At 38.8% G+C, this 23328-nt stretch overlaps 1 protein-coding gene across 2 annotated transcripts in view; it reads right to left on the bottom strand.

Moving 5' to 3' along the window:
* Window positions 1-23328, bottom strand: part of LOC117315996 (nucleoprotein TPR-like) — a 74118-nt gene that overhangs the window by 24318 nt on the left and 26472 nt on the right. For both annotated transcript variants that reach the window (XM_033870480.1, XM_033870481.1), the window contains exons 6-13: window positions 22951-23090; window positions 19823-20023; window positions 19214-19361; window positions 16818-16909; window positions 15679-15854; window positions 14305-14512; window positions 14015-14140; window positions 13267-13397 (exon numbers count right to left, since the gene is read on the bottom strand). In XM_033870480.1, the coding sequence (XP_033726371.1) occupies window positions 13267-13397; window positions 14015-14140; window positions 14305-14512; window positions 15679-15854; window positions 16818-16909; window positions 19214-19361; window positions 19823-20023; window positions 22951-23090 (1222 nt within the window). The remainder of the gene's footprint in view (window positions 1-13266; window positions 13398-14014; window positions 14141-14304; window positions 14513-15678; window positions 15855-16817; window positions 16910-19213; window positions 19362-19822; window positions 20024-22950; window positions 23091-23328) is intronic.

Raw genomic sequence — 23328 nt, 5'->3', positions numbered from 1 at the left:
TTTTTGTACTGAAATAAAGTTTAAAGTTGGGGGTGCGCAAATTATACAGGTAGAGACGTTTTCAAATTTTTTTTACAGAAAAAAAGACCGTCAATTCTCAATGTCAGCCATCTTTGGAAAACGATGGAAATTCCCGTTAGGAACTTGAAGATAATAAACATACACACAGCAATTTATTCTTGTTAAATATGTCAGATAATGCACTGATGTATAGCTACCTACTACATGAGTTGATATCTGAGTTAATTAGGGATTCATCACAATTAAATAGAAATCAGTTCTTGAAAAGCGCCACACTCAGGTCTTCAAAGTTGATATTTATATTTAGAATATTCTGTATTCTAGCATCCTGGGAATAGATCACATATTTATACTTGTTAAATGTGTCTATGGAATAGTTTAGTAAACCTGCAGTGACAGATTTTGTACCAATGGACCAGTCACCATGTGTATGTATGGACGGACATCCGACCAGTCACCATGTGTATGTATGGACGGACATCCGACCAGTCACCATGTGTATGTATGGACAGACATCCGACCAGTCACCATGTGTATGTATGGACAGACATCCGACCAGTCACCATGTGTATGTATGGACAGACATCCGACCAGTCACCATGTGTATGTACGGACAGACATCCGACCAGTCACCATGTGTATGTACGGACAGACATCTGACCAGTCACCATGTGTATGTATGGACAGACATCCGACCAGTCACCACGTGTATGTATGGACAGACATCCGACCAGTCACCATGTGTATGTACAGACAGACATCTGACCAGTCACCATGTGTATGTACGGACGGACATCTGACCAGTCACCATGTGTATGTATGGACGGACATCCGACCAGTCACCATGTGTATGTATGGACAGACATCCGACCAGTCACCATGTGTATGTATGGACAGATATCTGACACAAAATTTCCTTAAGTATTACAGTTATACCTCCTCATCAATTACACCCAGCCAATCAGAATACAGCTAACAACCCTGATGTCACCTTCATCACTCCGTACCGGGCAATTTAGATTTAGGTTTTCTAGAGTCATTAGTCCAGAAATATACAATCCCTCAAAGCAGTACTATTGTACATGTACAAGTCATCCTCTTGTTCTACCAACATCAATGATGTTATGCATAACAAAAATAAATCATTTGTAATTATTACGGTTCGCAAGAAATTAATCCTTCCTTAATTATCTTAATCAATACTTCTGGAATTACAGCCTTAAATATCTTAATCAATACCTTAATTATCTTAATCAATACTTCTGGAATTACAGCCTTAAATATCTTAATCAATATTTCTGAATTAACAGTTTTCCTAACATCGCATGATATTGATACTGTTGAATTCAAAATTTTTCTCTTGCTCTATTGGAAAAGACAAGTTCACAATTTTCCTTATGATAGCAGTAGTGATGATCATGAGTTTACTTTTCCTCAATAAAGTTTCTTCACTGTTTGTCTAAAACATTGGACAGTACGATCTGACTTACCTGGCTGCCAGGTGTGTAATGCCTAACGAGGAACCCCCAGACAATGGTGTACCTATAGGTAGTGGTGATACCTGATACATTATATAACCATGTGACCAGTGTACCCTGACATTGTTGTGATACCCGACCCTCCGGACACGTTACCATTCCATAACAACACGTACATACTCTACTACCATATATCATGTCCTAACATCTACAGCTATCAAGAAGCATTAAAAATGGAGCATTCCGTAATTATCTGAATCAATACACAACTGCCAATACACGTATCAGCCCAAACCTATCCTAATCTGATAGCTACACACATCTATACGGATCAGAATCTTTAGCTCTGACCCATACATTGTGACAGGGATGGACTAGGGCCTAGCTCTGACCCATACATTGTGACAGGGATGGACTAGGGCCTAGCTCTGACCCATACATTGTGACAGGGATGGACTAGAGCCTAGCTCTGACCCATACATTGTGACAGGGATGGACTAGGGCCTAGCTCTGACCCATACATTGTGACAGGGATGGACTAGGGCCTAGCTCTGACCCATACATTGTGACAGGGATGGACTAGGGCCTAGCTCTGACCCATACATTGTGACAGGGATGGACTAGGGCCTAGCTCTGACCCATACATTGTGACAGGGATGGACTAGGGCCTAGCTCTGACCCATACATTGTGACAGGGATGGACTAGGGCCTAGCTCTGACCCATACATTGTGACAGGGATGGACTAGGGCCTAGCTCTGACCCATACATTGTGACAGGGATGGACTAGGGCCTAGCTCTGACCCATACATTGTGACAGGGATGGACTAGGGCCTAGCTCTGACCCATACATTGTGACAGGGATGGACTAGGGCCTAGCTCTGACCCATACATTGTGACAGGGATGGACTAGGGCCTAGCTCTGACCCATACATTGTGACAGGGATGGACTAGGGCCTAGCTCTGACCCATACAATGTGACAGGGTTGGACTAGAGCCTAGCTCTGACCCATACATTGTGACAGGGATGGACTAGGGCCTAGCTCTGACCCATACATTGTGACAGGGATGGACTAGGGCCTAGCTCTGACCCATACATTGTGACAGGGATGGACTAGGGCCTAGCTCTGACCCATACATTGTGACAGGGATGGACTAGGGCCTAGCTCTGACCCATACATTGTGACAGGGATGGACTAGGGCCTAGCTCTGACCCATACATTGTGACAGGGATGGACTAGGGCCTAGCTCTGACCCATACATTGTGACAGGGATGGACTAGGGCCTAGCTCTGACCCATACATTGTGACAGGGATGGACTAGGGCCTAGCTCTGACCCATACATTGTGACAGGGATGGACTAGAGCCTAGCTCTGACCCATACATTGTGACAGGGATGGACTAGGGCCTAGCTCTGACCATCATTGTGACAGGGATGGACTAGGGCCTAGCTCTGACCCATACATTGTGACAGGGATGGACTGGGCCTAGCTCTGACCCATACATTGTGACAGGGATGGACTAGGGCCTAGCTCTGACCCATACATTGTGACAGGGATGGACTAGGGCCTAGCTCTGACCCATACAATGTGACAGGGATGGACTAGGGCCTAGCTCTGACCCATACAATGTGACAGGGATGGACTAGGGCCTAGCTCTGACCCATACATTGTGACAGGGATGGACTAGGGCCTAGCTCTGACCCATACATTGTGACAGGGATGGACTAGGGCCTAGCTCTGACCCATACATTGTGACAGGGATGGACTAGGGCCTAGCTCTGACCCATACATTGTGACAGGGATGGACTAGGGCCTAGCTCTGACCCATACATTGTGACAGGGATGGACTAGGGCCTAGCTCTGACCCATACATTGTGACAGGGATGGACTATAGGGTACAGTGGCAACATTGCTAATTCAGCACAATCACATAAAATGTGATTAAAACTTGTTTCATTAATTTTATTGTATTACCATAAATAAAGGCTGGATAATGATTTAACTATTTTGATGATAGAAATCAGTGATATTTACTTTTAAGTTGCAGAAACAGAAATAGTATTTGCAATAATTTATTTAGATTTCTTTAAAATTCGACAGTCAATCATAATGCATACAGAACAAACATCACTCCTAGACTACTAAGGAACATTTAGAATTCAAAATGATACATTAAAACTCTTGAAATATATAAATCTATAAACTTATAAATCCTTGAAGGTTCCAGGTGTAATTAAAACTGCCCTACCACAGCTATTGGACACTATCTGACATTCCGATGATTCTGGTGGAGAATTGTAAAAACTGTCTGGTCCTGTTACATTAGTTCTAAAAGAAAAAACACCTTTTCAAGCATCCACTGAGTATAAAACCTTTGTTTGTTTGTTTGCTGGGTTTGTCTCCCATGAACAGCCAAGGTAATTTTTAGGTGGGGTCTCCTTGTAGTAGTTGGTGACTCACCTCACTGAACAACATACGGTAGGCATCGCATGCCATCTAGAGCAATTAGGGTAAAGTGTCTTACATGTACCCAAGGACACAACCATGACAGAACAGATTGACCCGTTTCTCAGCTTCCCGAGACACACAAACCGACACAGGTAGGGATCGTTGAACCACGCACCTCGTATCTTCACCTAAGGTTACCTGGCCTGCGGTCTAACCGACTTAGCTACCTCAGCTATCGAGAGCAAAGCCTTCTTCACAGTAATGTGTTGCAGGTCTATGCATTTTACTTTCAAATTCTAATCAAAGTACTGAAAGTACTGAAGACACAAACGAAAACAAATTATTTTAACTGCTTTTGTTTAGTGGGGACATGGTCAACTTTGTATGGAACATCACCAATACCTGATTAGGACTAGGACAAAATATTGGCAAGAAAAGAAATTCATATCTACTTTTGATTGCAAGTGCGTCTTGGCAGCTAATTGTCAGAATAGGTACTCAGGTAATCTTATTTGACATCTTCAATGGGTTAATGTATACGTAGTTGTAGATGTAATATGAAGGTCCTAGATTACCTGTAAAATTAATGAGGCCTTTCTTTTCAAACTTTTGAGGATCCCATGCCTATAAGCGCTTCACAAATTATCATTATCATTAGCCATTGAAAAGATATTTATACATTTGATGTAGCGCCCCATCTAGCTACTAGCTTTTAGATAAGAGAGAGCTCAGGTTAAAAACACTTGTGTGATTGTTTTAGGATTTTATCGTGTGTGTGAGCCCTGGTTTGAATGATGTTATGTCAAGGTTTTGAATGATATTTTGTGGCAGATTGTTCTATCCCTTCAGTACCTTCTGTAAAATAGCGATAACAAACTTCAATTGTCAAAATACAATATGGCTGCCTGTCGGCCATGTTGTTTTCCGATTAGTCTCAAAATGCAATATCCATAACTAGGCACCGAGGGGAACCTACATATAAAATTTGAGAAAGATCCCTTCAGCACTTTCTGAGAAATAGCGATAACATACTTCAATTGTCCAAATCCAAGATGGCTGCCTGTCGGCCATATTGTTTTCCGATTGGTCTCAAAATGCAATATGCATAACTAATGTAAGCACCAAGAGGAACCTACATATGAAATTTGAGAAAGATCAATTCAGTGCTTTCTGAGAAATAGCAATAACAAACTTCAATTGTCAAAACCTAAGATGGCTGCCTGTCGGCCATATTGTTTTCCGATTGGTCTCAAAATGCAATATGCATAACCACCCACCAAGGGGGAACCTACATATCAAATTTGAGAAAGATCCCTTCAGCACTTTCTGAGAAATAGCGATAACAAACTTCAATTGTCCAAATCCAAGATGGCTGCCTGTCGGCCATGTTGTTTTCCGATTAGTCTCAAAATGCAATATGTATAACTAGGCACCGAGGGGAACCTACTTATGAAATTTGAAAAAGATCCCGTCAAAACTTTCTGAGAAATAGTGATAACAAACTTCAATTGACAAAATCCAAGATGGCTGCCTGTCGGCCTTATTGTTTTCCGATTGGTCTCAAAATGCAATATGCATAACTAATGTTAGCACCAAGAGGAACCTACATATGAAATTTGAGAAAGATCAATTCAGTGCTTTCTGAGAAATAGCAATAACAAACTTCAATTGTCAAAACCTAAGATGGCTGCCTGTCGGCCATATTGTTTTCCGATTGGTCTCAAAATGCAATATGCATAACCACCCACCAAGGGGAACCTACATATCAAATTTGAGTAAGATCCCTTCAGCACTTTCTGAGAAATAGCGATAACAAACTTCAATTGTCCAAATCCAAGATGGCTGCCTGTCGGCCATGTTGTTTTCCGATTAGTCTCAAAATGCAATATGCATAACCAGGCACCAAGGGGAACCTACTTATGAAATTTGAAAAAGATCCCGTCAAAACTTTCTGAGAAATGGTGATAACAAACTTCAATTGACAAAATCCAAGATGGCTGCCTGTCGGCCTTATTGTTTTCCGATTGGTCTCAAAATGCAATATGCATAACTAATGTTAGCACCAAGAGGAACCTACATATGAAATTTGAGAAAGATCAATTCAGTGCTTTCTGAGAAATAGCAATAACAAACATCAATTGTCAAAACCTAAGATGGCTGCCTGTCGGCCATATTGTTTTCCGATTGGTCTCAAAATGCAATATGCATAACTAGAAACCAAGAGAAACCTATATATGAAATTTTAGAAGATCCCTTCAGTACTTTGAGAAATAGCAATAACAAGAATTGTTTACGGATGGAGGGACGGACGGACCACGGACGCAGGCGATTTGAATAGCCCACCATCTGATGATGGTGGGTTAAAAACACCTGGGTCTGATAAACAGACTCTGGAGGCGTAGAATGCGGATGTAGACAGGGCAGGGTATACCATCACGACGGGCACATTAAACTAAGCACTATATTCAAAACTTAGAATTACATGCTCATATCAGCTCAGACTTGAGACAGTTTCTTAATCGCTCATTAGAGTGAACATGATTTTCATATAGCACTCTACGTTATATGTTTACACTCCATACTGTGTAGCTACAAATAATCTATACAACAAAAACACATTCATTCACATGTACAGTTCAAATCAATTTGAAGTGGAATTTTGTTTTTCACTTATGTACATTGCATCAAATATTCTCCGCAATAGTATATGTACCACATACATAACTGTAACTGCATGATACATATATATATGTATGGTATATATATCATGTTAATTAATGTTAGTGAGATGTGAATGTAGCTATATGTATTGATATCATCGATTTCAAAATCAGAGGTTTTTTTTTAATCTGCAGCATCTGTCAGATGAAAATGTAGTTCGAATGCCCAAACTGGATGAACTGTACATGTAGCAGCATTCTTCAAAGTCCATTATGAATGCTTTTCATACAAATGTATTTCTTTCAATTGTTCATGTGTTTAAATTATTAGAACACTGAAGTAATTTTTATTTTCATAAAGTACTGCTTATCTTTAAAACTATATTGGATATTGATAAGATAAATTTGCCAAAATGTTAAAAATCAAACCTTATTAAGTAGAATCTAAACAGTTGTAAATGGCTAAGCCCACTATTCTTAACAACAAAATTACTTATTTTGATTCTCTGTCAAATATAATCAGGTTACTTGAAGACTTTGTCAGAAAAGTTAACACATATATACATTATTAATAGTTTTAATTAAATTAATCTGAATTTGAACATTAAACCGACTTAACAATTTAAATGAAAAAAATGTGTTTTCACCATTGACCATAATTGATAAGAAGAAAATAATTATTTAACTCAACCTATGATATAGTATGTAACAGCCATCAAGACAATACTATTATCTTTAGTCATGCCAAATTATTTCACAATAGGATATATGCACAACACAAAAAAGTTTTACAAATTTTTGTTGTTTAGAAGAATAATGAACTTAGTAATTTTTGCTGTTCTTCTCAAATAATATGTACATGTACTAGTGTTGTAAAGAAAAAAAGATTAAATAATAATAATAAATCTAAGTTATAATGAATTATTTGCATTGATTTATCAATACTTTACTGTGCATTAGTTTAAAGGTTAATTTAATTCAGAAGCTGAAATGATTTAAGACAGAAAAAACCGCAGATGTAGGAATATAACATTTCCACTGCCTTTAAATATCTCTGGTTAAATTTAGCAATCAGTACATTTCCATTGTGTTTTCTAAAGAGTTACTGCCCTTTAACCGTCCCTGAAGCGTTCAAAACTCCACCAAACATAATAAAGGTCTATGTAGATGTACATCGTAGACCCCTTTCTTTTTTATAATATGCTTCGACTGTTATGTAATATTTCAAATGATAATGATAGATCATTTTCTATTTTTTTTTTAAACCATCACGAATATTAGAAAAAAAGAATCAGTCGCTATAATTAGAGATGAAATTTTCAGTGACGTCTACATATGCATGCAGACAGCCACGTTAATGCGGTACGCGTTCTGCAAACGAAAAACTTCATGTGCATTACGTAGGATATAATCAATAGATCCGAAGTCAATATTAATATTCACAAGTCCATTTGACATTTCGAAACCCTATTCAGTGAGAATTTATTTAACTTTTTATTTGCAAACATGCGTATGGTACTCGACTGCCGTTGTTGTGATATTGTCATGATGAATAGACAACTTTTTTTCTTTCGTAAAAAAACATCTATATAATCTAACCATCTGCAGACTACATCAATCACATGCAAGTTAATATTTCAGTGAGAAAATGACAGTCAAAGTTGGGTTTGATCACCTACTCTTGCTTTTATTATTGTTTACATTACTGAAAGATGGCGGATAAAATCGGATGCTGGGTGAGTGATTTTCAATGTACAAAATAACAACGATATTCCGACGAAACTTTATCAATATTATAACCCATTCAGTAACATGCCACCAAAGAAAAAAAACACATAGGCTAGATGTCGATGATGAAAATTCCGCGTGATGTTAGTAGATTTTTCTTCCGGGTCACAGGTAAGCAGCAATATGGCGCCAGCGAAAAGTCGATTGTATCATTCCGCGTGAAATCTAATGCGTTCAACGCGGAAAAATATTCTTACGTATCATCGACAGAACATACTTAAATTAAATACTTTGAAAACTATCTATTTGTGAGGTTCTGTTGTTTTGTCATATATCTAACGAAACTGCAGTGTTGCATTTGACTCCGTAAGTCACGGGACTATTTTTTTTTGCGATAGAATATGATTGTGAAGTGGCAGTGGAAGTTGTGTCAGAGCGAACGAAAATGCCAAAAAAAAACCACATTGTCCTGTCAGCTTCTAAAATACAACAAAACAAAAGGTGATTTTTTTTAATAGCTGAACTTCACTGTATGTCATTTTTTAGCGTGAATATTTACGATATTTACAAATATTTACTGCATAGCATTACGGAGTTACTGTAAAGCAACGGTTAGATTGGCCAAGGCAGTATCCACCAGAGGGCATCGTAGATTTTGTCAGCTACACCTCAAAAGCGCTGACATAGACTCAAACTTACGTTTGTGTCAAAAACATACAATTGCGTATTTCCAAAGTCACACTATTTTGCTTCTTTTTACACAGGCTTTCTATGATCAAGCAGAATTGCCACAGTGAGGTCAAAGAGTCCCATGTTGCTATTGGCATTTCGAAAAGCATTATAGAAGTATTATCTTTACTATAAATGTATGGATGCACATGTAACCTGGGATAACATGCCCTACATACTGTATTGGACCAAGTTTATTATTTGCGTGCAAGAAGTGAACCATTAAATAAAGGAAGATTATATAAGCTGGTACTGGTATTAGTGCTTAATAAGAAGTCGATGGGGAAAAAACGAAGTCAAGGGCAGTAACTCCCACAAAAATTAAGTGAGAACATTGTTTTCAAATTTGATGAAGGTTTTGTCAATATATTCCTTCCATATAAGTTTGTTTAAAATCCATCAACAAAAGTCAAAGGTAGTGTAACTCCCACAAAATTTATTCGAGACCACTCCTTTCAAACTCTATCAGGATATCATCACTATACTATATATCTGTTTCATATAAAGAATAAAATTCATCAACACATGTAGAGTTGAGAGCATTAAAATCAATGGCACAAATATAACATCTTACTGTTGTTAGGATGACTAATTCCCAACTAGACTATAACTATCACCAGGCAGGCTGACTAGTTCCAGATCCCCACTCCCCAATCCACCCTGATTCCATCTCCACCTCAAACTATTTTTGATTAACACTAGAACTTTCTCCAGGATGGCTGACAAGTCCCCAACTCCCCAATCCACCCCAATTCCTTGACTTTACCATAAACACTTGTTGATTAAGACAAGAACTGATTGATTAAGATCAACTAGAACTGTCGTCCAGAGGGCAACCTCATACCCCCTGCCCCTCCAACACCCCTCTGGTGAAGATTTTCCTACAAAAACCTGTTTTTAGTGAACAGGTTACCACGGCAACCTAAATTTGTGGGGGAAAACCTGCATGCATATGTACACATTATGAGTCCCTAACATTCCTGTGGATTTCAAATGAAATCTGTTGATAGCTATATAGGAGTTGTCCGAGTTGTCTTGACAAAGTTTTCCACAAGAATAGGGGGAACTGAAACCTGGTAACCATGGAAACCAAACATTCTGTAGAGAAATATCATGCATGCCATTTACACATGGTCCCTTTCACTCCTGTGTAGTTTGACCTGAAGCAGTTCATAGGTTTATGAGGAGTTGACTGGACAACATTCCCCCTCACCCAAAAAACGAAGTATAGTGACCTGGTTACCATGGTAACCACAAAATTACAACATGATATAGATTACGCACATCTACAATGTATAAGGGTTATTGCCATAAAGTTTCGTTGAAATTCCCTCGGTAGTTTGGAAGGAGTAGCCGGTACATCGTTGTGTCTACAGACGGACGGACAACCTGATTCCAGAATATTCCCCCAACTTCAAAGTAGGAGATCAAATCAGTCAGAACAGGTACACAACTTTACAAATATATTGAAAAGTGTCATAACAATATTCTGTTTACAAAGGTAGGAATAGGGGCATTTATATACTGCCATTTTAACAGGCAGATTCAGCTAAATTTTCACCAGATTCCCACTCTGCCTATTAAAATCTATTAAGATAACATTTTGTTTGGTTTATTTTGTTTAAAGTCCTATTAACAGCCAGGGTCATTAAAGGACGTGCCAGGTTTTGGAGATGGAGATTGGGCAAAAACCACCGGCCTATGGTCAATATCAGGCAACTGCCCCACGTGGGTTTCGAACTTGCGACCCAAAAATGGAGGGCTAGTGATAAAGTGTTGGGACATCTTATCCACTTGGCCAGCGCGGCCCCCATTTTAAGATAAATAGGTGATTAATTAGCAAGATACTGCCTAGACATAGGGAAAAGGGAACAACTGCCATAAAAATAGACAAAAGAGTTATAAAGAACAAGACAATTGTGAAAATTACAGTCCCCAATTAGATGTAGGTCAAAGGTCAAAATGTAGGTGACCTACAATGTCGGTCAGAGTGACCTACTTTTGGTATATGACACACCACTTCACCTGGGTGAGCCACATGTATGAAGTTCCAGTGACAAGTACTGATAAGATAAAGCTCAGACAAGCTAAATAAGATGGACACAATGCAATCCTGTAGCCCCCAGGGATCCCTGTGGAGGACGAATAGGCTAAGGTACACAACTTCAGTGTGTGATGACCATCCAAAGAGTTTCACAACATTTTGATTTAAAACAGTATACAGTTGCAGGGGTTTTTCTCACTGATTTGGGAAAGGGCCTTTTTGTCTGATTTTGGGAAGAAAATTGGTAAATTGGGAAAGATTTTTTCAAGAGTAAACTGAAAATTTTGGGAATTTGGCTTAAATATGAAATAATTTTAATTGGGAAAGGGGCCCATTAACGGCCCCAAAAAGCCCTGAGTTGTCCGGCATGAAACAACTGTTTTGTTACCTGAATAGTCCACAAGATTTCACATATAGGATATTTTATTAGGCTAAGAAACATGTAAAAATTCTTCAGTGGACAGTTATAGTAAGTCTGGCTTTGGTGCATATTTAAACTCCAAAGTTGACGTTCCCTTGGCCTCGCAGTAGAACCTACGCTGAAAGAATTCAAAATACAGACCCTTTTTATGACATTTTACATGGTAGCCGAATGATCCCTGATTTAAATTTGATACAACAAACCCTGATTGGAGATTTCATTGAACCTTTCTGACTTCGAATCTAGGCGTTGCTAGATATACTGTTAACAAATCTCGATCAGAAAGACACTTCATCATAATTCTGTTGGTGTTTGGGCGTGTGCGGATGTGGATATACATTTACATAGAGAATCAGGTAACAATAGGAGTTGTATGATAATGTAGTCACAGCTCATAGAGAGAGAAATTTTTGATTTTTTGGTCTCAGCCAGTGTTGAATTCACATGTAAACACAGGATACCGCTGTTTTCAAGTACATGTTCATCATTATTGTGCTTGGCAATGAAAATGGAAATCAATGGAAAGTGGAAATAATTCACGGGAATAACACAGGCCATATCACTAAAGCTGTCTAAAAACTAGAAATAATAGCTGTCATTGCATAAATATTTTCTAACTTCTGACACCGGAGCGGGATATGTATACCAGTCATTACATGAATACTGTACGGTCAAATCTGTCCAAACGACCATCTCTATTTAGCGACCCTCTGTTCTAAGCGACCATTTCAATTCCTCCCGAGCGTTTTCACTATATATTTGAACTCTATTAAGCGACCCTCTGTTTACGCGAGCAGCGACCACAATTTTTTATTCCTGTGATAACAATAACTCTCCAATAAGCGACCAGAAGTCTCAAAAATGCCTTCAATTACCATTTTCGCCTTGATAACACCCAAGTAGTTTTACTTTTCGTGCAAAAGGACGGGAGAGGAGGCGAAGAGACGGTCTAGAATTCTGACGATTTTCAGACGTTTTATATACGATATATCAACTTGCATGCGAAATATAACAATGAAGGAATGCATAAACAGTTAACTTACTGTTAAATCGTGATTTGTTATCTTTTTTGAGACATTAAAACAGATATTTTTGTTTTGCTTTATTCAAAGTGATGGTTCAATTTTCATATATATCATAAATCATTATTGCCAATTTATAAAGTGAATAAAAAGCTTATGAACATTTATCAAATTTAAGATACCATCTCTATTAAGAGACCACTCTCCATTAAGAGACCGTTTTTCAACTTCCCTTGAGTGGTCGCTTAATACGGATTCGACTGTACACCGATGAAAACAAGCTACCAGTCAACAAATGGTCCCAGAGGGATCTTGGGGCCAACCAATGAATGATCTTAATTGGTTCTATGTCACACTGATCTTCTTTCTACTTTTCGCTTCTTTCAATTTTTCCTCTTAATAATCTGACAACATGAACAAGTGGAACCTACATGTTAAGTTAAAGAAACATCTCTCCAGCACTTTTCAAGAAATAGCTATAAGAAACTAAATTTCTCAAAATCCAAGATGGCTGTCTGTTGGCCATTTTTTATCTGAACAAAATCTTAATTCAACAGCAGGCACAACTAGGGACCAACGGGAACCTACACCTGAAGTTTGGGGCATATCCCTCTAGTACTATTCAAGTTATAGCGATAACAAACTTCAATTATCAAAAGCCAAGATGGCTGCCTACTGACCGCGGAATGTTAACTGAGGAAGCAGTTTTTCCTACCTGTCCAGAGCGTCGCGTTTATCGTTATCGAAGTCCTGTACCATCTGGGAAATCTGCTGGTTGAGTTCTCTATTCATCTCTGTTAACTTTTCCTCGCTACTTCCGACTTCCTCCAGCCTCTTCTTCAGGTCCTGTGGGTACAACGTTAGAAATTACAGAATCGGACAGGTAAACAGGTCATCATGATCACGTGACCACACAAAATCGTTAAAGATATTTTCATAGGATGACCAATAAAAAAAAATTATTATTGTAACAGTTCTTTTTAGAATTTCAATTTATATTTGATCATGGTTAAGAAGACTGATCCCTGATATTAAATTACGTTTTATACTTTGTAACTATAAACTTGTACAGGGTTTTCGTTGAAGTCATCCCAATAGTCTTTTGAAGCATAGAAAATTGAAAGGACCCCTTTTTTTCTGGAAGCTCCATTCAAATTATTCAAAGGGACCCCATGCCATCTGAAAAGGACCCCATTTATGAAATCCCCAGTGCAAACCCTGCTTGTACAATGTGATTGTGATATATGATACTTAGATAAACAAATTGATTGATTGATTGATTTTTTTTTGTTGTCTGACCAAATTTTGTTAAAATAAGCAAGAGTGAAAGATTTTCTATAAATAGTAACAGTGATCTTGACCTCAAATTGGATAAAAATCACACACATCAGGACCAGTTAATGGTACACATATATCTACCCGAATACCTGGAGAGCGGGTACCACCAGTAACACACATCGTACCTCTATATCCTCCAGTAGAATTGTCTTCTCTCGCTGTAGGTTGTCGATATCCTTCTTCAGTCGTCCCTCAACAGCACTCTTCCTGTCACCTGACTTAGTTAGCTCCTCCCACTCATCCACACGTTTCTACAACCAGTAACAGCCTAGATCAGTACCATAGAATCTTTAAAATCTTATTGATAAATTTGTGCGGAAATATTTCAGAAAGCCACACATAAATCAGGCCCCCACCTCCTCTTCAACCCAAATTCCGTAACAACATTTTATAAATGAATCATCATTTTCCGTACCTTGTAGTCCTCGGAGGAGAGTTCGGCTCGCTCACATCTTTGTTTCAGCTCACCGATTTCCTTCTTGGCTGCGCGCAGCTCCTCCTGTATCTGAGCCACCTGTTGGCGTTTCTGCTTGTTGCTAAGGAGACAGCGTTCTAGCTCCGCTTTCAGACTTGTCACCATGTCATCAGAGGCGGAGCCATCAAAACGGCCCTTCACACCAGAACTGTAAAGAGAAACATTGATACAGGTGTATGAGAAACGATCCTTCACACCAAATATTGATACACGTGAATGAGAATTGGAGCCATCAAAAAGATCCCTCACACCTTACTAGAGATACTAACTGGACTTCTTCAGGCTATTTAGAATTAAATGGGACGTCATAATTAAAGTTAAATTCAACAAGGATTTTATAAGCTAATGAGGGATTTAAGTGTTCATTGAGAGAAATTGTAAGAATGATACAATATATAGCCACCAGGAAAATGATAAACGATGAAGAGATGAAAAATACCAGACAGAGATGGTGACAACGACATACAACTGAGAGCCATGAACTGGGACAAGTTAGCTTACTAGTCTGGCCTGTAGTTGATCTGAATGACAAACAATACAGAAATGGTGACAGTCTGGCCTGTAGTTTGTCTGGATGACAAACCAACACAGGAATGGTGACAATGGAATTATGAAGTCACAGCCATAAACTGGGATGAGTTTAGGCCACCCTTAAAAATATCTTGGTTTGCTGTAACCCGACCAGGGGTTTTTACATATGGTAGGTAGGTAGTGCTAAACATTTTTTTATTTAGTTCTGAAAACAGATTTTCAACCTTCAATACAAAAACAAACCATAATATAAATTGTTTGGGAATCATTATTTATTATGTGATCTTGAACAAAAGAAACGCACACAAAGCTTATTTGGGTTTACGAGACGTATTTTCAAACTTGCACAGCAACTTCTGGGCATAAATTTTTTCTGGGTCGGGCGATTACGCCAAACCAAATATATTTTTATTTTGGCCTTACCTTCTACAGTCTGGCCTGCAGCTTGTCTGGGTGAAAGGCTATTGGAAATCTTCAATGATTTCCTTCAGTTATTGCTCAATGTGATATAGGAGTGGAGTATGCCTAACCGTAGCATATGGGAAATTCATTCAGCAAATTATTTTTTACAAAAGCAGGACTTTGGTTTTGTCAAAAAATAATCTGTTATTGAGCCACCAATTTCGATGGATAATTGTTAACTAAAGTCTTGCCTGTTAAGACCTCAAATTGACAAATAGACAATACATAGAGGCTTTGCATATTCGGTGTGTCATTTGTCAAATGGAAAATAAAAAAATTCTTAAATGTTTCGTAGTTTCCAACAAGTATAAGGCCTCTCACCTTGACACAGATTCTGGGGTGTCAAAGTCCAAAGTTTTCTTGATACCAAGGTCAAGGAGGGAGTCGTCATGCATGGCCCGCCTCCCATCAGAGGTTGATTGACCAGATGTCAACACACCCAGCCCTGATGCCGACTCGAACATGGAGAGCTGTTCTTTTAGGTCCTGGATTTCCTCCTGGTCAAACATAAGTGTGTTACAATCACAGTATGTAAATATGTATATACAATTTTAACAGTCTTTGAGATATAGAGGTTACAAAACGAGTGGCTGTTGGATATGGATTTATTGCACTCTAGTAAGTTAATTTTTTAAAGTTACAAAAGACACAAGCTTTAGAGAGTGTCTTTTGTAACTTTCAAAAAACACTAGGTGAGTAAGGATCAATCACAACAGACAAGGAGACCTCAAGGCCTGATGAAGCCCTAAACGTGTGAAACCGGTCGATGAATAAATTGATGAACCCTTGAGGCCTGATGAAGCCCTAAACGGGCAAAACCGGTCGATGAATCAATTGATGAACCCTTGAGGCCTGATGAAGCCCTAAACGGGCGAAACCGGTCGATGAATCAATTGATGAACCCTTGAGGTCTCCTCACCTGTTGTGATTGATCCTTACTCACCTAGTGTTTTCCTACCTCAATCACCCTGCATACCTGAAGGTATCCAGACGAGGAACCCGGAACCCAGGATCTACCCAACCCATCTCTACACCAGTGTTGGCTCTATTAACCGCTTACTTTCAAAAAACAACTTACGAGTTGTGAAATAATTCTAGATCCAACAATCACAAGTCGTGTGACTTGTTTCTATTACAATAATATCGGCTTGAATCAAAGGGAAGCGTGGCCAAGTACAATTTTGCATATGCAAATAAAGTGTACCGGTGACGATTATTGATGACGTTAATTACAATTGCAGCTGGGTCAAAGCTCCCTATCCAACAACCACTCGTTTTGAAACCTCTACAAATGCCTTGAGAGTGGAATAACACGGCGTATTGTGGTAGAAGCAATGTATTACAATGTAAATTTTGGTGCTATATTTGTCTATTTTTTTTTTTTTTTTTTAATGATTTTGGCAGATTTTTATATTCTCTTTATCAGTGTTAAGAACCTCCATATGTAATAGGTGACATACCTGATAGGTGTGACACATGTCGTCAGCGATTTTCCTGGAGGCAATCGTCTGCTGCAGCTGGATCTTTATCTGACTTAGTTCATGTGACGACGCTAAAACATAAAGTTAATATTCTCTATCACACAAACACACAGGAGCTTCATAGGGACAGGTGGAACTAAAATACAGGTGGTCTATACCGACAGGTGGAACTAAATAGGGACAGGTGGAACTAAAATACAGGTGGTCTATACCGACAGGTGGAACTAAAATACAGGAGGTTTATACCGACAGGTGGAACTAAAATACAGGAGGTTTATACCGACAGGTGGAACTAAAATACAGGTGGTCTATACCCACAGGTGGAACTAAAATACAGGTGGTCTATACCGACTGGTGGAACTGAAATACAGGTGGTCTATACCGACAGGTGGAACTAAAATACAGGTGGTCTATACCAACAGGTGGAACTAAAATACAGGTGGTCTATACCGATAGGTGGAACTAAAATACAGGTGGTCTATACCGACAGGTGGAACTAAAATACAGGTGGTCTATATTGACAGGTGGAACTAAAATACAGGTAGTCTATACCGACAGGTGGAACTAAAATACAGGTGGTCTATACCGATAGGTGGAACTAAAATACAGGTGGTCTATACCGACAGGTGGAACTAAAATACAGGTGGTCTATATTGACAGGTGGAACTAAAATACAGGTAGTCTATACCGACAGGTGGAACTAAAATACAGGTGGTCTATACCGACAGGTGGAACTAAAATACAGGTGGTCTATACCGACAGGTGGAACTAAAATACAGGTGGTCTATACCGACAGGTGGAACTAAAATACAGGTGGTCTATACCGACAGGTGGAACTAAAATACAGCTGGTCTTTACCAACAGGTGGAACTAAAATATAGGTGGTCTATACCGACAGGTGGAACTAAAATACAGGTGGTCTATACCGACAGGTGGAACTAAAATACAGGTGGTCTATACCGACAGGTGGAACTAAAATACAGGTGGTCTATATTGACAGGTGGAACTAAAATATAGGTGGTCTATATTGACAGGTGGAACTAAAATACAGCTGGTCTATACCGACAGGTGGAACTAAAATACAGCTGGTCTATACCAACAGGTGGAACTAAAATATAGGTGGTCTATATTGACAGGTGGAACTAAAATACAGCTGGTCTATACCGACAGGGGGAACTAAAATACAGGTGGTCTATACCGACAGGTGGAACTAAAATACAGCTGGTCTATACCAACAGGTGGAACTAAAATATAGGTGGTCTATACCGACAGGTGGAACTAAAATACAGCTGGTCTATACCGACAGGTGGAACTAAAATACAGCTGGTCTATACCAACAGGTGGAACTAAAATACAGGTGGTCTATACCGACAGGTGGAACTAAAATACAGGTGGTCTATACCGACAGGTGGAACTAAAATGCAGGTGTTCTATACCGACAGGTGGAACTAAAATACAGGTGGTCTATACCGACAGGTGGAACTAAAATACAGGTGGTCTATACCGACAGGTGGAACTAAAATACAGGTGGTCTATACCGACAGGTGGAACTAAAATACAGGTGGTCTATACCGACAGGTGGAACTAAAATACAGGTGGTATATAACGACAGGTGGAACTAAAATACAGGTGGTCTATAACGACAGGTGGAACTAAAATACAGGTGTTCTATAACAACAGGTGGAACTAAAATACAGGTGTTCTATACCGACAGGTGGAACTAAAATACAGGTGTTCTATACCGACAGGTGGAACTAAAATACAGGAGGTTTACACATGTAGAACAAAAGCACAAAGCCAGATATATGACAATATATTCATCCAGTTAGAATGCTATACTCACTAACAGTTATTTATATCTACCAATAAGAATCTGTATTTATTTATATCCACCAATAAGAAATCTGTATTTATCTATATCCACCAATAAGAAATCTGTATTTATTTATATCTACCAATAAGAATCTGTACTTATCTATATCCACCAATAAGAACTCTATACTTATTTATATCCACCAATAAAAAATCTTTTTTTATTTATATCCACCAATAAGAACTCTATACTTATTTATATCCACCAATAAGAACTCTGTATTTATTCATATCCACCTATAAGAACTCTGTACTTATTTATATCCACCAATAAGAAATCTGTATTTATTTATATCTACCAATAAGAATCTGTACTTATCTATATCCACCAATAAGAACTCTATACTTATTTATATCCACCAATAAAAAATCTTTTTTTATTTATATCCACCAATAAGAACTCTATACTTATTTATATCCACCAATAAGAACTCTGTATTTATTCATATCCACCAATAAGAACTCTATACTTATTTATATCCACCAATAATCTCTATACTCACTTGACTCCAGCAGAGTTTGACACTGTTTCTGCGAGTCCTCCAGACTACGAGTCAGTCGGTTGATGGTCTCGGCACGAGAGATCTGTGCCTTCTCTGCTGTCTGGTAGCTTTCCTCCAATTTCTTGCGCAATGTCTTGTTCTCGCCACTCTGCAGAATAAATGAAGTCATCTGATAAATATGACGTCTATTAAATGTGTAGCTAGGGACTATGCCATACAGCCTAATAAGTATATGTCTGTTTAATTATACCTTAAATGAACCATTTGTTTCAATCGAATTACACCCTATAGCTACCCATACAGTATCTCCTTTTTGTCGTTCAAATTTCTCTCTCTTATTTTTACAATGTTTATTGTTTTCTTTTTAAAAATAATTTGTATTGCGACATGATTATAATTGATACTGTATCAGTTGTTACAGTATAGTTGAAAACAAGGCATCTTTATGCCGTTACAACTTCTGCTCAATCCTTTTGTTTATTTCAGGCAATAATATATGTTACTTTAAATCAATCTGGAACAGAAATTAGTATGGGACAAGTTAGCCAGAGTGTCCTCATTTCTCCTACCCAGTCACTAAACACAATCACTAACATGGCTAATATTTACCAGATCAGAGATACGGGTGTTCAGCTCCTGAATTTTCTCGTTGGCGACCTTGACCTCTTGCTGGTGTTTACGCTGTATGCCTGCTATGACAACCTCGTGGTCATGGCGTGCACGGGCGAGACTTTCACTGTTGCCAAGGTCAAGAAGCTGCTGATTTAGACTCTCAATGTTAGACTCGGCCACGTGTAGCTTCCTCAGCACCTGAACAGACATACAAATCATACAGGTAACTTAATCATACAGGTGTACATACAGGTAATATAATCATACAGGTACATACACGTACATACAGGTACATACAGGTAACATAATTATATAGGTACATACAGGTAACATAATTATATAGGTACATACAGGTACACACAGGTAACATAATCATACAGGTACATACAGGTAACATAATCATACAGGTACACACAGGTAACATAATCATACAGGTACACACAGGTAACATAATCATACAGGTACACACAGGTAACATAATCATACAGGTACATACAGGTAACATAATCATACAGGTTCATACAGGTAACATAATCATACAGGTACATACAGGTAACATAATCATACAGGTACATACAGGTAACATAATCATACGTATTATGATTTTACAGGCCACAATACTAAGAGTAACCCCAGGTCCCCTCATCTTGATGCTCACTTAACAACTTTGAGATCTGTATGAGTACTAAGCTAGAAGAAAACAACTACCACCAATGACAAATGTTTTAATTAAGACTGCTTCACCCTCACCCACAATCTGGGAAAATCAAGGTTGGGAATTTGAAAAAAAAAAAGACCAATTCATATTCGATGACAAAGACTCAAGAAAAAGACAACAAGTGTTTCTTAACGCTTGACAGTTTTTATAAGTAGGATTGAGATTGTAACATCAAGACCTCTCTGACGACAGTACAGATTAAGATGGCAGATTGTAACATCCAGACCTCTCTGATGACAGATTAAGATGGCAGATTGTAACATCCAGACCTCTCTGACAGCTGATTAAGATGGCAGGTTGTAACATCCAGACCTCTCTGATGACAGATTAAGATGGAAGATTATAACATCCAGACCTCTCTGATGACAGATTAAGATGGCAGATTGTAACATCCAGACCTCTCTGACAGCTGATTAAGATGGCAGGTTGTAACATCCAGACCTCTCTGATGACAGATTAAGATGGCAGATTATAACATCCAGACCTCTCTGATGACAGATTAAGATGGCAGATTGTAACATCCAGACCTCTCTGATGACAGATTAAGATGGCAGATTGTAACATCCAGACCTCTCTGACAGCAGATTAAGATGGCAGATTGTAACATCAAGACCTCTCTGACAGCAGATTGTAACATCCAAGACTGGACAGATTGTAAATCAGCCCTCTCTGACGACAGATTAAGATGGCAGATTGTAACATCAAGCCCTCTCTGACAGCAGATTAAGATGGCAGATTGTAACATCCAGACCTCTCTGACGACAGATTAAGATGGCAGATTGTAACATCAAGACCTCTCTGACAGCAGATTAAGATGGCAGATTGTAACATCAAGCCCTCTCTGACAGACAGATTAAGATGGCAGATTGTAACATCAAGACCTCTCTGATGACAGATTAAGATGGCAGATTGTAACATCAAGCCCTCTCTGATGACAGATTAAGATGGCAGATTGTAACATCCAGACCTCTCTGACGACAGATTAAGATGGCAGATTGTAACATCAAGCCCTCTCTGACAGCAGATAAGATGGCAGATTGTAACATCAAGCCCTCTCTGACGACAGATTAAGATGGCAGATTGTAACATCAAGCCCTCTCTGACAGCAGATTAAGATGGCAGATTGTAACATCAAGACCTCTCTGACAGCAGATTAAGATGGCAGATTGTAACATCCAGACCTCTCTGACGACAGATTGTAACATCAAGCCCTCTCTGACGACAGATTAAGATGGCAGATTGTAACATCAAGCCCTCTCTGACGGCAGATTAAGATGGCAGAAGTCAGGTTTACGAACACTGTACTGTAGTAGACAGATTATAAACAAGCATGCTGGGTATTGCTAATACAATATATGTCCCCTCCTGGCCCCTGCTAAAAATAGTAACAGAGACCTTGACCCCAAAACCCTGAAACTTGAACTTGTAGCTATACTCATACTGAAGTTACATACCAACTTTCACCAACATACCCTGAAGCATGACTGAAAAAAGTGCGGAAAAATGAGTGGACGGTCTGACAAAAGGACAGACAAACAGATGGAAAGACGGACGGGGAGGAAACCAGTAGTCCCCCTGTTTTCACATGTAGGGGTCTAATAACTGATGACAGCTATATATTCCCCATTAATTCTTTCCGTACTCACGACGACTACACACGTCACAAAAACATGTTCTTGTATCCTTCATGACGACTACACACGTCGCAATTAACATGCCTTCCATCCTTTGTGACGACTCAAATCGTCGGAAAACATTGTGAAAAATGTTGATATTACTTGCTGGTTCAGCATAGTCATGCGAAGGAATTGACACGGAAATGATGTTTTTTAAGAAATAATAAGTAATGTAAATATTGTATAGATGAATTTTTTACACACCCGAAGCACATTCATTTGTTTAGATTGTCTATTTCAAAGAATTCCGCCAGTTCATGCCGTGTTGCTTACATATAGCTACAAAATGGCGGCCTCAAATTTACTTTCATTTTCTGCGAGATTGTGGAGGTGTTAAATACAATACTCGTTTATCATCAAAATAAGTAAGAAATACTTTTTACACAACGAAAAAACGATGTTTTGGCTGCATGATTACTTGCACACGTGTGACACATGTGCCAATCAACATGTCATTTCCCACGATTCTGTCTGGTGATTTCGCAGTATTCAAAGGGAAAATTGGGTAAAAGAGTTTCCGTACTCAGTACTCGTTCCATACGATAAACTTCATTTAATATTAAGCATCACACAACAGTAAAAGATCGTTTTATCGACTTCTGATGTGATAGCCATATGCTCCAATACACAAAGGACCTACCCAGAATTCACTTCCGGTAGCGGCCGCGAAATTTGAATGAGTACGTAAAGAGTTAAATGTAGCCTGATAAACAGACATTGAGTAAGCTTACCTCATCCTTGCTTTTTTTGATGACATCGATTTCTGTCTCTATGGCTTTATTACGGCCCAGGAGTTGGGAGTTATCTCCCTTACTCTCCCTTAGTAGATCCTGGACCTGCTTCAGGCTGGTTGTTGCTGCCTCCTGTTCACCTGGTAACACAAATTCTTCTGTTTAAAGTTCTTATCATTCAACAGATCAACATTCAATATGATTTGATCATCAAATCAATTTACCATTCTTATTGATATGACAAGTTTTAACTATTTTAACTCCAGAGGTTGAGCCAATGTCAGCTCCAAATCAATTGGTTTATCAGTGGGGTGCTGTGTGTGGGGTATCGATCCTGAAAGGTACATGTATGCAGGGCGACAAAATAAGAAATAGGAA

This window comes from Pecten maximus, chromosome 17 (genome assembly GCF_902652985.1).
Source record: "Pecten maximus chromosome 17, xPecMax1.1, whole genome shotgun sequence".
Lineage (NCBI taxonomy): Eukaryota > Metazoa > Mollusca > Bivalvia > Pectinida > Pectinidae > Pecten > Pecten maximus.
Note: the sequence above shows the minus strand (reverse complement) of the source record. Positions and strands in the feature narration are given on the sequence as shown.